The 14,203-nt window shown below is 32.3% G+C and overlaps 2 protein-coding genes across 2 annotated transcripts in view; both read left to right on the forward strand.

Annotated features, from left to right (window-relative positions):
- Positions 1 to 11,577, forward strand: part of LOC111429332 (uncharacterized) — a 44,385-nt gene extending 32,808 nt beyond the window's left edge. Inside the window, exons 4-15 of the mRNA XM_071198795.1 lie at positions 8,241 to 8,377; positions 8,427 to 8,600; positions 8,658 to 8,799; positions 8,855 to 9,192; positions 9,243 to 9,369; positions 9,425 to 10,065; positions 10,116 to 10,241; positions 10,301 to 10,492; positions 10,552 to 10,838; positions 10,900 to 11,087; positions 11,142 to 11,215; positions 11,285 to 11,577. Of these exons, the coding sequence (XP_071054896.1) occupies positions 8,241 to 8,377; positions 8,427 to 8,600; positions 8,658 to 8,799; positions 8,855 to 9,192; positions 9,243 to 9,369; positions 9,425 to 10,065; positions 10,116 to 10,241; positions 10,301 to 10,492; positions 10,552 to 10,838; positions 10,900 to 11,087; positions 11,142 to 11,215; positions 11,285 to 11,306 (2,448 nt within the window). The 3' untranslated portion in view covers positions 11,307 to 11,577. The remainder of the gene's footprint in view (positions 1 to 8,240; positions 8,378 to 8,426; positions 8,601 to 8,657; positions 8,800 to 8,854; positions 9,193 to 9,242; positions 9,370 to 9,424; positions 10,066 to 10,115; positions 10,242 to 10,300; positions 10,493 to 10,551; positions 10,839 to 10,899; positions 11,088 to 11,141; positions 11,216 to 11,284) is intronic.
- Positions 11,578 to 12,212: 635 nt separating this feature from the next.
- LOC139431029 (uncharacterized) lies at positions 12,213 to 13,491 on the forward strand. The gene is made up of 5 exons (XM_071198596.1): positions 12,213 to 12,415; positions 12,466 to 12,591; positions 12,651 to 12,842; positions 12,902 to 13,188; positions 13,250 to 13,491. Exons 1-5 carry the CDS (start codon positions 12,252 to 12,254, stop codon positions 13,489 to 13,491), a joined length of 1,011 nt encoding a protein of 336 aa, XP_071054697.1. The 5' UTR covers positions 12,213 to 12,251.
- The last annotated feature ends 712 nt before the right edge of the window (positions 13,492 to 14,203 follow it).

Below are 14,203 nucleotides of genomic sequence, written 5' to 3' on the forward strand. Positions count from 1 at the left end.
TTAGCAAAAGCTACGAACCGTTTAGTTTCATCGGCTGACTTAGGTACGGGATAATTTTGAATTGCAGTAATTTTGTTTGGATCGGGATAAATACCATCTGCCGAAATAAGATGTCCTAAATATAATATTTCTTTTTTTAAAAATTGACACTTTCCTGGATTGAGCTTCAAATTCACTTTTCGAAGTCTATCAAGAACTTTAATTAAATTTTGATTGTGATTTTGTAAATTGTTTCCGAAAACAATCAAATCATCGAGATAAACGAAACAAGACTCAAAATTCAATCCAGACATAGCAATAGTCATGGCTCTTGAGAAGGAACTTGGACTGGTTTTCAGCCCCATGGGCAGTCTGGTCATCTGAAATTGACCTTTACTAGTTGTAAAAGCAGTGTATTTTCTACTTGAAGGTTCTAATTCGATCTGATAGTACCCCTGTGAAAGATCCAAATGTGAAAAGTAAAATGCACCAGCTAACGAATCTAATATATCGGTAATATTTGGTAAGGGAAACCTATCATCTTCTATGTTTTTATTTAAGAGTCTGTAGTCCACAACTACCCTCCATTTTTTATTACCGTTAGCATCAGGTTTTTTCGGGACTATTAATAAAGGAGAGGACCAACTAGATTTTGTTTCTTCGATGATTTTATCAGTTAACATTTTGCTAATCTGTTTGTCGATTTCTTGTTTTTGACTATGTGGTAAGCGATATGGGCGTACATAAACAGGTTGTGCATTTTCCTTTAATTTTATACTTTCTTTTACAACGTTTGTTACAGTAACATGATCATTTTCTAATAAAAATATGTCGGCATACTTCGCGCAAATTTTTTGGATTGAATCTTTTTCTTCCTTATTTAAATCTTTTGTGTTAATTAAATCTAATAAGTTATCAACTCTTTCTAAAGAAATCTGGTGATGATCAAAACTAAATAAATCATAACTTGATAAATTTGATGTTGTAGGTTGGAAGTTTCTAATTTTAACAATAGTATCATTGGTATTTAAAAACCGAACTGGAATCATGTGTGATTTTGGGTTAGCTATAGCACCAGCTATAAAAACTCCTTCGCAAATTTCAATAGAATGAATCACACACTCATCGGGGTCATCTACCCAACAGTACTTAACTATCTCGCATCGGGGAGGAATTGTAGTACAATTATAATAATCTGATTCTAAAGGTATAGTAATTGTACCAAATGAAAGTAAAAATTTTTGAAAATTAATATTTGCTGAATGTTTTACGAGAAAGTCTGTTCCAATAATTCCATCCATTCGACATCCAAAATCCTTTAAAACTAAAAATTCGTGATTTATTTCGTAATCAAATGCAGGGTTTAAAGAAAGATTAACTGACCCAATTGATTTTGTAGAGCCAGCTATTCCGTTAATAACTACTTGTTTATTTGTATTAATGTGTTCATTTGACTGTAAAACTTTTGAAAAAATTATGCTTACCGAAGCCCCCGTGTCTATAAGAAAAAATAAATCATTTGCCCTATATCGCATACGCGCATAGTTCATACCATTCATGTTTAAAATTACCTCGTCATTTTTCGTTTTATTCACGAAAAAACCTTTCATCGGATCGTGAATTATTTTCTTCCGATGTCATGTTTTCCGCATAATAAGCACTTTGATTTTGTTGTGAATGTCCGCGGTTAGTGCCCCGACCTCGATAAGGCCGACGCTGTACTTGCATTTGTCCACGGTTAGACTGAGGAAACGAATAATTATTGCTTCGATAATTAAAATGTGCAAAATTTTGATTTTGAAATGGTTTACAATTTTGAAAATTTTGAAAACCTCTGTTTCCTCTGTTGGCATTGCCAGCAAAACCTCTCTTACAATTTCTATTTACACCCCTGTTTCCTCTATTATAACCTCCCCGCTTATCATAATGAAACACATGGTTTATTTCGTTCTTCATCTTTCGCGGCGCTTATTGCATCTCTCAATGTTGAGCAATTTCTGGCTTTAACTATCATTCTAATGTCATGGTTTTTAATTCCATTGCAAAAAGAATTAACAGCAATTTTTTCATTGACCACTTTCAAAGATTGCAATAATGTTGCATCATTTCCTGCCTGAGCCCAAGTAAGGTTACTCAGAAGTTGTTCAATTTCTTGACCAAAATCATCTATATATTTATCGAATTGATGCGCTTGATGAAGTTGGTTAGATAAAACTACCGCAGACTTTTGTGTAACAAAATTAGCTCTTAGATCGCTAGTTAGGTCTCCTACCGATGTATAAGTACTATTTAACCGAATTTTTGCATTCTCAGAGAGTCGAGTTTTTAATATGAAATTTATTAACCGTGGTTGGTCTTCAACTTTTACCATATCTGAATATAACTTAATACAATCAATCAACTTTTTCGTGGTATCCTCATTTCCGTCCATCGACGGTAGTAAACTATCAGCTACTTTTAAATCAAAAGCTTCACCCATTGTTTCTTGAATATTTAATCTACTAATGAGGATACCATGAATTTCCTTAATTACGCTTTCTATCTTTATTATAGATACTAATTTCATTCGCTACATCTACGTTTTTTAAGCTTTCTTTATTATCCCGAATTAATTGTTTTAATCTAATTGTAAAATCGTTTAATATTTCTAATTTTTTGTTATTAAACACTAAATTTTTTCTCGCGTCTTGATTATCTTTTATTCTATTAGTTCTAAATACCTTAATTTCATTTAAGAGGCCTACCTAGCTGGCGAAAAATTCGAAACGAGATTCCCTCGTGAACACGCTTAATGCGGCAACACCGCTCCACGTGTACTCGATCGGGCTGGCGCGCCAGGCCGATGACGACCAGGACTGTCCGATTGTCGGGTAATTCCCCGACAATCAGCGACGTTGATTTTATTCTTAGTTGAATGCATTTGAATACGAGTCGGGGCCGCTTTTTGGAACATAGCTGTTATTGCTAGTATTTCATTATTATCAATTGTTAGTTAAAATTATATATTTTCACGAAAAGGGATGTTGGTGGATGCCGATCTTATCAGATTCCTCATTATAAAATTGCACAGTATACCAAATTTTATCTGTATATGACAAATCTATGAAATTATTACAGATAATCTATACCTTAGCCATTTATTGATTTATACAGGGTGATTTATCAGCTCACCATCAAACTTTGACATATGATAGCTAATCCAATTACAAAAAAAAATGTTAATGAACATATGTCCTATTTTAATTAATTACGAAATTATAACACTTTAAAGTTTTCATTTTTATATCATAATTAACTGCTACATTATTTTTAAAACACATAAATATTACAAATATTGTTCAAAATAGAGTCCTTCTGAAGAAGGAATACATGCTTCACAAAAAAATGTCTGGTTGATTTCTTGTTCCATTTGTATTCTGTTTAATGACTGTTTTCGTGTGTTAATTTCCACTTGATACACAATTTGTATCATATGACCCAATAAGTAGAAATCCAATGGATTAAGGTCGGGGGATCTAGGTGGCCAAGCAAATGGACCATTACCAATCCACTTGTTTGGAAAATATTTATTTAACCACTCGACAACTACTCTTCCGCGATGAGGGGGCATCATCGTGCTGGTTTGAATTACATACATTAAGAGGTATATCTTCAAGTAAATCAAAAAGTGTGTTGTTCAAAATCTGTAGTTTACAGCGTTCAAACGTCCATCAAGTACATGCAAACCTAGTAAATTGTTGTTAAATAATCCACCCCAAACGTTGATGCTGAAACGTTGTTGAAATTTCCTTGGTCTAATCGCATGCAGATTTTGTAATGCCCAGATATGTTCATTATGGTAATTATTTATACCATCTCGTGTAAAACATGATTCATCTGTCCAGCGATCATTTGAAATGAAGTCATTATTTTGGGCATGTTACTACAATAACCATTCACAAAATGCTAACCGTTGCTGATTATCTCCTGGCTGTAGAGCTTGAACGTTCTGTTTACGATACGGATGAAGGACTTGTCGATTCAATACGCGCCATGCAAAATGTTGACTGACATGTATGTTGTGTGCTATTCTTCGAGTGCTAATGGAAGGATTATCAATGACAGCATTAATTACAGCTTCTTCGTCCGCTACATTAACTACATGCGGTCGAATAGGATTACCTGTTTCTCAAAGTCTTCTGAAAGAATCGCTAAAAACTGCATAATATGGCAAATGACGCTGTGGAAATCTTTCTTGATATTCTGATACTGATTGTCGACCGTTTCAATTGCAAAAAAAATACACGAAAATTATATCAGCATACTCTTCAGTGCTATAAGCGTACATTTTGAGTTTCTTCTTGTATGTAATAATTAAACCTTACACCGAACTGATATATTACAATGACAACTTTGTTTTTGTTGAATGTTTGATTTTACTGACTATTAATAAATTCGCTGCAGAAAACTTTAAAGTGTTATAATTTCGTAAATAATTGAAATAGGATATATGTTCATTAACATTTTTTTTTTTGGTAATTGCATTAGCTATCATATGTCAAAGTTTGATGGTGAGCTAATAAATCAACCTGTATTTAAAGATTAAAAATGTTTAGACTAGCTGTCATAATTTTTGCTCTAGCAGTATATGTGGTTGAAATTATGCCACCACTTACAGAAACACCATATATTTTGTGACCCATATATAAACACCATATATAGGGTGCCCATTATTTATGGAATATAGTATATATCTCGGTAAATGTTGACTTTATAAAAAAACATTTTATACAAAAGTTGTTTAATATTTTATTTGCCATAATAAGACAGCATTCAATTGTTTATATTTCAGAAAACAAATGAGCAATGAATAACACTTGAATTTTTTTAAATGGCAATGTACCCTTTCGTTAGGCTCATTTGATAGAGATTGTTTTTCTCTTTACGATGATGTAAAATTTTAGTACCCTTATATCAGAAAATGTTTGAAAAAATTTAAAAATTGTTATTAAGAAAATTTTTAGTTTTTTATGAGTTAATATATTTTTTTATTATTTATATTGTATTATTTATTTTAAAATATACCTTTGGTGCTTCTTTATATTTTTATTTTGTATTTATTTTAATAATTAATCTAATAGTAGATGATCAGATAATTGTGCAAATATTCTCATTATTAAAAATGTATTGCCACATTTAGACATTGTTTTGCATTCTACGTAAATTAAATGTTTAAATTTAAATTAATGATATACAAATTTTTTGATCTATCCGAAAATATTAATCGCTTCAGGTTTGTTTTTCTTGGGAGACACTACGCCGACGTCTCGGTTACTGAGAATACCGAGCTCCACTATGTCTCGGGCAATGTTTGGGACGGAGCAATATTTGCGATGTTGCCGTATTTATACTCCACAAGCAATCAAAACGGACTACACGTTTTAAACCCATTTTATTTAAATTTGCTGCATTTAATAAAAAAATTGAACTCTTTAAATATGATTTACTTTACATTCCACTACCTCGTGATGCATTCCGTTTTTAAAAATTTTTTAAAACGTGATTTTAGAAACGTTACGCGACAGTTTTTGAAAAAACTAAATGCATCACTAAAAACTATATAAATAAATAGAAATTTTGATGTAACATACATACAAAAATTTTAAACGATGGCTGAATAAAATGGTATTCGTTGTTTTTGCTAATAGGTTATCCTCTTAATAGTTTCTTGAAAACCTCGACGATTTCCATGTAGGTCGGAAAATCAACCGAACTTTACACATCACGCGCGCACATTACTGGTCTTCACGAATATTTAAAGCGATTAGGTCGCGGCTCCTGATTATTTCTCTTCGCATCTTCTTCTGCATCCTCTTCTCACATCGACGCCACAAGAAATATCCAATCATAACCACAATGAAGAGTATTACCACAATTTCCGTAACATATTTTACACTAAAGGGGACATCCGAAGTAGTACCGCCACTGTTACCAGCTTGGCTAATTATAACCTTTTTTTCCTCTTTTGATTGATTATAACCCATTTTTGACTATGCGATAATTTTCGGTAATCTTCAAAACTGATGTCGTTGATTCGTACAATTCATTTTTTTTTCAATTTTCTTTATTCGTTGTATCCTGGCAGGATCGCCATGTAATGTCCCTTTTTATGGAGGGCTTGGATGATGAAATGAAACCCAATCTGCCCTTTACTAATTTGTACTTTATTTCTATTACTAATTCTTATACCTAGTCGATGCCGACTGTCGCTTTTCAACGTCGACTCGATTACTTACATATTTGCTGAGGTGTATATTTTACCTGAGTTCAATGCACCTCAGCTTTTGCCTACAATGCAATCTACCTTCACAACGGAACTGGCTAATTCGATAAAAACAAAAATTCAAGAGTTAATAAAAAAATCGAAATATTTTTCTGTTATTTTAGATTGTACGCCAGATGTAACGCATGTTGAACAAATTTCTTTTGTAGCCAGAATAGTGGATATGAGTACATCTCCTATTGAAATTAAAGAACTATTTGTTGGGTTCTATCCAGTATTGGATGCAACTGGAGAAGGATTGTTTAATTTCTTTACCAATGAATTATTAAGTACTTATGATTTCGATGTACAAAACATACGTGGCCAAGGATATGATAACGGTTCCAACATGAAGGGGAAAAAGAGTGGTCTGCAATGTAGACTTAAGAATTTAAACCCAAGGGCTATGTATATACCTTGTGCATCCCACTCGTTAAATTTAGTGGTAAATGATGCAGCTAAGCAAACTTTTGAAATTGTTGGCTTTTTTAATATCGTACACGAATTATATACGTTTTTTTCTGCGTCTCCTTATAGATGGAATATTTTAAAAACAAATATTACTAAACTAACATTACAACCAGTGTGCGAAACTAGATGGGAGAGCAGAGTAAAAGCCATAAGACCTCTAAAATTACAATTAAAAGACGTCATAAAAAGTTTAAATATGTTGCTAGAGGATGATTCCAGAGACGTAAAAACGAAAGTTGCAGCAAATGCTTTATTAAACAATATATCTACTTTTAAATTTATTTGCTCAATTTTAATATGGGATGATACTCTTTCAAATATTAATATTGCCAGTAAGCTACTACAATCGTCCACAACAACAATTAATGAATCTGTGAAATCACTCAACAAAATTATTGACTTCTTAAATTCATCTAGGTGTGATGCAGCTTTCAATAAGTATATTAACGATGCTACAACATTAGCAACCGATCTAGATATAGAGATAGAATTTCCTTTGAAGAGGCAGAAAAAAAAAGTTCGTATTTTCGATTATGAATGCCGTGATGAACGGATTCAAGATCCAAAATTATTGTTTAAAGTGGAATTTTATTTTACACTTTTGGACACAGCTCTAAATTCTATTCAAGAAAGATTTACTTCGTTAAATGAGTGCAACGCATTGTTCAAATTTTTAATTGAATTCAGAAATATGTCTGAAGATGATCTAAGAAAATCTTGTGCAGACTTTGATATAGCTTTGGAAGTTCGAAATAACGATGATATCTCTAGGGATGTTGACGGTGAAGATTTGTACAACGAATTGATAATGTACAAAATACTTAATGAGGATGTTACCGACCCTTTAAAGAATTTACAATTCATTCAAACCAGTGGTTTAATTTCATCCTTTTCCAATTTTTCTGTTGTCTTGAGAATATATTTAACACTACCAGTCACAGTTGCGACAGGTGAAAGGAGTTTTTCTAAGTTAAAATTAATTAAATCATATTTAAGATCATCTATGTGCCAAGAGAGACTTAGTAACTTAAGTTTAGTAGAATAGAAAAAGAATTGTCAGAAGAAATTAATTTAGATACCGTTATTGACGAACTTGCAAATAAAAAAGCACGAAAAGTGCAATTTTAGTGCAATATCAGTTTTTTAGTTTTTGAACATTTTTTTAACTATTGAGTCTTGATCTTTAAAAAGGTGGCTCTGTCGGGGGCGGCTGAAATTAAATGGCACGATAATGACTTCATCCCTAGAACCGGGCCTGAATCAAGATATCTGCTGTGACAGCTAAAATGAAACACAATCTATAAGAATAAATGTTATTACACTACAATAGTGTTATAGTAGTATTATTGTAGTGTTTCAAAATAGGGTGCCGTTTCCCTTCGTGAACCGTTTTCGAGATAATTGCTTGTCTTACGTTAAATGGACCATTATGTATTTGTACGTCCTTTTTTTAATAAATTTAATTTAACAAATTTTTTCTTATACACAGATTATTGAGCATCAACTCAACCCAGAAGCAACTGATTTGACTTGCGCCCACTTAAACTTGGTTACTTTAGGTGGTTCTGAACGCGTTGATCGTCACCCGAATTCTTCGAGATTTTCTGAGCGCGATTTCGTGAACAAGTAAGTTACTAATTATTAATTAATTAATAAATTTATTAATATTCTTTAGATATTTATCATTATTTACATCTATGGTGACGAAAACCGCCGATAACGAAGCTGTGAATTATCGTGATTCGGTGTTAACATCGCTTTTTTCTAACTGCTTCGGTGGTAACATGAAAACAGCTATCATAGCAACTTTTTTGAAGACTTCGGTGGAAAATACGAATTTTACTTTAAAGTAAGAAATTATTTTAGTTTTTTTTTTATTTATATAATAATTAATTGGTGATTATAGTTTTGCTAGCAAAGCAAGAAAAATCCAAAATTCGCCGATAATTAATCTAGCAGGAAGAGTCAGCCTGCTTCGCCAAATTTTGTTGCAAACTGAAGCTTATTATGAAGATCTTGAAAATATCAAAGCGAAATGTGCTAAATTGGTTGGTAGTTTTGATTTAAAAGTGTACAAAGAAATCATTTTTTTTTTGTTTTTAGAATAGTTTGAGTCAAATTATGACGGAAATTGAAGTATACCGCCACAGAATTAAGTTGTTACAATTACCTATTGCAAGACGTGCTGAGAAGCCTCACGATTTCAGCAATTTGCTTTTATACATGGAGGACATGGAGTTTTCTACTCTAGAAACACGACTTATTAACGTTTTGATAGCCAATAAAGCATTTGCTGATGTACATGTTGGTAAAGGTGTTAGGATGCCTTTTGAAATGTTGTATGGAACTTTATCTAATGAAGTTGGAAATGATTTGATTACTCCATTCCCTGAGAATTTCACCGAAGTGCTACTTGTTGAAAATTATGTTATTGATACTGAGTAAGTTTATATTTTTATTTGCTTTGTTGTTATAAAAATAATTTTTTAAGCACCGATTGTGAGTCGGAACTACCACATAGCGACGATGACACCGACGATGGTGATTTGACTCCTTCCCTCACAGATATTAGCAGTGAATACTCAGCTTTAGAAAAATCGATTGCTTCTCGAGTTAAAGTAATTTAATTAATTATTTTTCCCATTCATCATAAAACAAATTTTTTTTATTTAGAGCAAAGAATTAAAAGCGGAAATTGACAGTTTATCTGCAATTTTTCATACAACTTATTTCGAACAAGTAGCCATCAACAAAAACTTAAGCAAACAAAATGAAAATTTATATGCCGAAATCTCCGAGTTAAAATCGAAATTATCAAGGCAAGCCAGCGATAAATGTAGCATTTGTCAGCGATTATCAGCCGTGGAACTTGAATTAACTCAAAACCAACCGGTTGTTGCAGACAGCGATATCCGTAGAGAGTACGAATCGCTTCTTTTGCAAGTTGATAAAAAAGATTTGGAATATATTGCATTGCAACGAGAAAAAAACGAACTCGCGGCAAAAATTAAAGATTTAACCGCGGCTATTGAAAAATACAAAGCGCCCTCTCATGCTTACCATAAATTAGAAACCACCGACTCAAACGTTGCTTTGCTACAAACTGAAGTGCAAACTTTGCAACAGAAAGTAACCGATCAAGATTTTATCATGGAGGGGATGGCTGCGAAATATAAACGTCGCGAAGAAGAACTCGTCAAAAGAGTCCAAGAAAAAGAAGCTGCTCAACAACGCGTTTACAGCACTTTTAAAAGCTTTGAGAAACAAGTACAAGCTTCACCCCGATTAGAAGATACGGTGGCTCAAACAGAAGAGTAAGTTTTTTAAATAAAATCGATTCATCTAATTTTTATTCTTTTTAAAGTTTCACCTTGGGATTGGATGTATCATTACAAACTGATAAACATAAACTTGAAGTTAAGCTTGAAGATAGTGAAGCTCAAACTGAAGTAAGCCCAACTAAAGATGTCGGCTTCCAAACGGAAAAACGGTAAGATAAAAATTAATATCTAAATTATATTCAAACTTTTTATTTCATTTTTTATACAGCTCTGTTACTCCGCTGCAATATTATCAAACAAGAACCGAAATTTCTTCGATGACCGAATTCTCCACGGAACTCGGAACAGCTGAAGTTAATCTTACAAGTATTACTAGCGCACCTAGTACCAGCGCAGCTGAAGAAATGACTTGCGATACCACAACACTTACTGTAGAAGAAAAAGAGTGCCTAAAAGATTTGTAAGAATTTATTCCTTTAACTAAATTAAAATCAACTTTTTAAAATTAACTTATTATAGGAGAAAATGCCAATCAGTGATTGATCAAAACAACACTGTTATTAAAAACGTCAAAGAACTACACGTTCTTTATACCAGAGATATCAGCAGACGTATTAAACGCGATCCAAAGATGCACAACAAAATGCGTCGCAAAGAAGAGGAACTTTTCCAAGTTAAAGCAGAGTTGCATGCTGTTGAAGATAAATTACGAGACACCAAAGAAGAATTACACAAATTAAAAGAAAAAAGTATCTCAGATAGAAATTTAGCAAGCAAGAAAGTGCAAACTCCCCAAAAAATGAAGGGTTTGTTATTTATACCGCATTTTATCCATATTGTTCATAATTAACTGAAATATTATTTTAGGTTGTTTGGCTTGCAGTGAATTAGCTGATAAAGTTGAAGACTTGCAGAATAAATTGGCTGCTATGAAAGCTGCTGATGACTCAACTAAGTTCCGCATGAACATGGAGTTTCATAAGATTGAAATGGATCATCTCACTAGATCTAGTCATGAATTAAATAAGAAGTATTTAGAGTTAAAGGAAGAATATGTATGTGCTAATTTTTATTTATTTAATTTTATTATAATTTATTTTTTATTTTAGGAGAACGTTGTGAAAATGGTTAGAGCTCAGGAAGCGGCAAGAATTCGTGCAGAGCCTCAACCGGAACAAAGAGAGTAAGTTTTTTAATTAATTAATTTACTTCCATACTCATTAATTAAATCTTTATTTCGTTTTAATTACAGCCCCCACTGCGAAATTGGTTAAATACCTTAAAAATCTTTTCAAGTTATCTTTAAATGAGTTAATATTTATTTTTGGAGTTAATTTTAAGTTTTTCTAAAAAGTTTGTATTTGCATTTAATTTTTGTGTTCTAAATAGGAGTTAGTCCCTACTGCGAAATTAGTTAACTACCTTTAAAGTATTTTTTAAAGTTATGTTTAAACGAGTTAATATTTATTTTTGAAGTTTTTTTGGAGTTAATTTTAAGTTTTTCTAAGAAGTTTGTATTTTCATTTCAATTCTGTGTTCTTAAGAGTTAATAAAGAGTTTTCTAGTTTGTGACAAAAACTGTTTTTTATTTATTAATGTGATCATAAAAAGGAACGATTTTAAAGGAAAATTTATAATAAGAAGCAAATGGATGGTGTCATTAACAATCCAATCTATTTAAACTCGAACGCTTAATTCAAAGTATATTCCAACCCAACTCACTTAAGTCCCAGATGTTAAAGAATATCGTAATTCAACCCAAACCATTCGAACATCAGCAGTTAATGAGTCCTACCCAAGCTCATACAAAGCCAATATTTCAAGCCAACCCCACACACTATTGCACTGTAGCTCACTTTGAACTTTAGGCTCTTCTAGAACTCTTCTCGATTTTGGGCTACATTGCCCCAGTTCTGCACCTACAGGGCGCTCAAATCCTGCCTAACATCCATCATCTCCTTGGCCTTCCTCTTAGTCCTCTGGTATTTATGTCTTAATCGCTTCTTTTGCAAGTTGATAAAAAAGATTTGGAATATATTGCATTGCAACGAGAAAAAAACTAACTCGCGGCAAAAATTAAAGATTTAACCGCGGCTATTGAAAAATACAAAGCGCCCTCTCATGCTTACGATAAATTAGAAACCACCGACTCAAACGTTGCTTTGCTCCAAACTGAAGTGCAAACTTTGCAACAGAAAGTAACCGATCAAGATTTTATCATGGAAGGGATGGCTGCGAAATATAAACGTCGCGAAGAAGAACTCGTCAAAAGAGTCCAAGAAAAAGAAGCTGCCCAACAACGCGTTTACAGCACTTTTAAAAGCTTTGAGAAACAAGTACAAGCTTCACCCCGATTAGAAGATACAGTGGCTCAAACAGAAGAGTAAGTTTTTTAAATAAAATTGATTCATCTAATTTTTATTCTTTTTAAAGTTTCACCTTGGGATTGGATGTATCATTACAAACTGATAAACATAAACTTGAAGTTAAGCTTGAAGATACTGAAGCTCAAACTGATGTAAGCCCAACTAAAGATGTTGGCTTCCAAACGGAAAAGCGGTAAGATAAAAATTAACATCTAAATTATATTCAAACTTTTTATTTCATTTTTTATACAGCTCTGTTACTCCGCTGCAATATTATCAAACAAGAACCGAAATTTCTTCGATGACCGAATTTTCCACGGAACTCGGAACAGCTGAAGTTAATCTTACAAGTATTACTAGCGCACCTAGTACCAGCGCAGCTGAAGAAATGACTTGCGATACCACAACACTTACTGTAGAAGAAAAAGAGTGCTTAAAAGATTTGTAAGAACTTATTCCTTTAACTAAATTAAAATTAACTTTTTAAAATTAACTTATTATAGGAGAAAATGCCAATCAGTGATTGATCAAAACAACACTGTTATTAAAAACGTCAAAGAACTACACGTTCTTTATACCAGAGATATCAGCAGACGTATTAAACGCGATCCAAAGATGCACAACAAAATGCGTCGCAAAGAAGAGGAACTTTTCCAAGTTAAAGCAGAGTTGCATGCTGTTGAAGATAAATTGCGAGACACCAAAGAAGAATTACACAAATTAAAAGAAAAAAGTATCTCAGATAGAAATTTAGCAAGCAAGAAAGTGCAAACTCCCCAAAAAATGAAGGGTTTATTATTTATACAGCATTTTATCCATATTGTTCATAATTAACTAAAATATTATTTTAGGTTGTTTGGCTTGCAGTGAATTAGCTGATAAAGTTGAAGACTTGCAGAATAAATTGGCTGCTATGAAAGCTGCTGATGACTCAACTAAGTTCCGCATGAACATGGAATTTCATAAGATTGAAATGGATCATCTCACTAGATCTAGTCATGAATTAAATAAGAAGTATTTAGAGTTAAAGGAAGAATATGTATGTGCTAATTTTTATTTATTTAATTTTATTTTAATTTTTATTTTATTTTAGGATAACGTTGTGAAAATGGTTAGAGCTCAGGAAGCAGCAAGAATTCGTGCAGAGCCACAACCGGAACAAAGAGAGTAAGTTTTTTACTTAATTAATTTACTTCCATACTTATTAATTAAATCTTTATTTCGTTTTAATTACAGCCCCCACTGCGAAATTGGTTAAATACCTTAAAAATCTTTTCAAGTTATCTTTAAATGAGTTAATATTTATTTTTGGAGTTAATTTTAAGTTTTTCTAAAAAGTTTGTATTTGCATTTCATTTTTGTGTTCTAAATAGGACTGCGAAATTAGTCAACTACCTTTAAAGTATTTTTTAAAGTTATGTTTAAACGAGTTAATATTTATTTTTGAAGTTTTTTTGGAGTTAATTTTAAGTTTTTCTAAGAAGTTTGTATTTTCATTTCAATTCTGTGTTCTTAAGAGTTAATAAAGAGTTTTCTTGTTTGTGACAAAAACTGTTTTTTATTTATTAATGTGATCATAATAAGGAACGATTTTAAAGGAAAATTTGTAATAAGAAGCAAATGGATGGTGTTATTAACAATCCAATCCATTTAAACTCGAACGCTTAGTTCAAAGTATATTCCAACCCAACTCACTTAAGTCCCAGATGTTAAAGAATATCCTAATTCAACCCAAACCATTCGAACATCAGCAGTTAATGAGTCCTACCCAATCCCAAACAAAGCCAATATTTCAAGCCAACCCC

This window comes from Onthophagus taurus, chromosome 8, assembly GCF_036711975.1.
Source record: "Onthophagus taurus isolate NC chromosome 8, IU_Otau_3.0, whole genome shotgun sequence".
NCBI classification, from domain to species: Eukaryota; Metazoa; Arthropoda; class Insecta; order Coleoptera; family Scarabaeidae; genus Onthophagus; species Onthophagus taurus.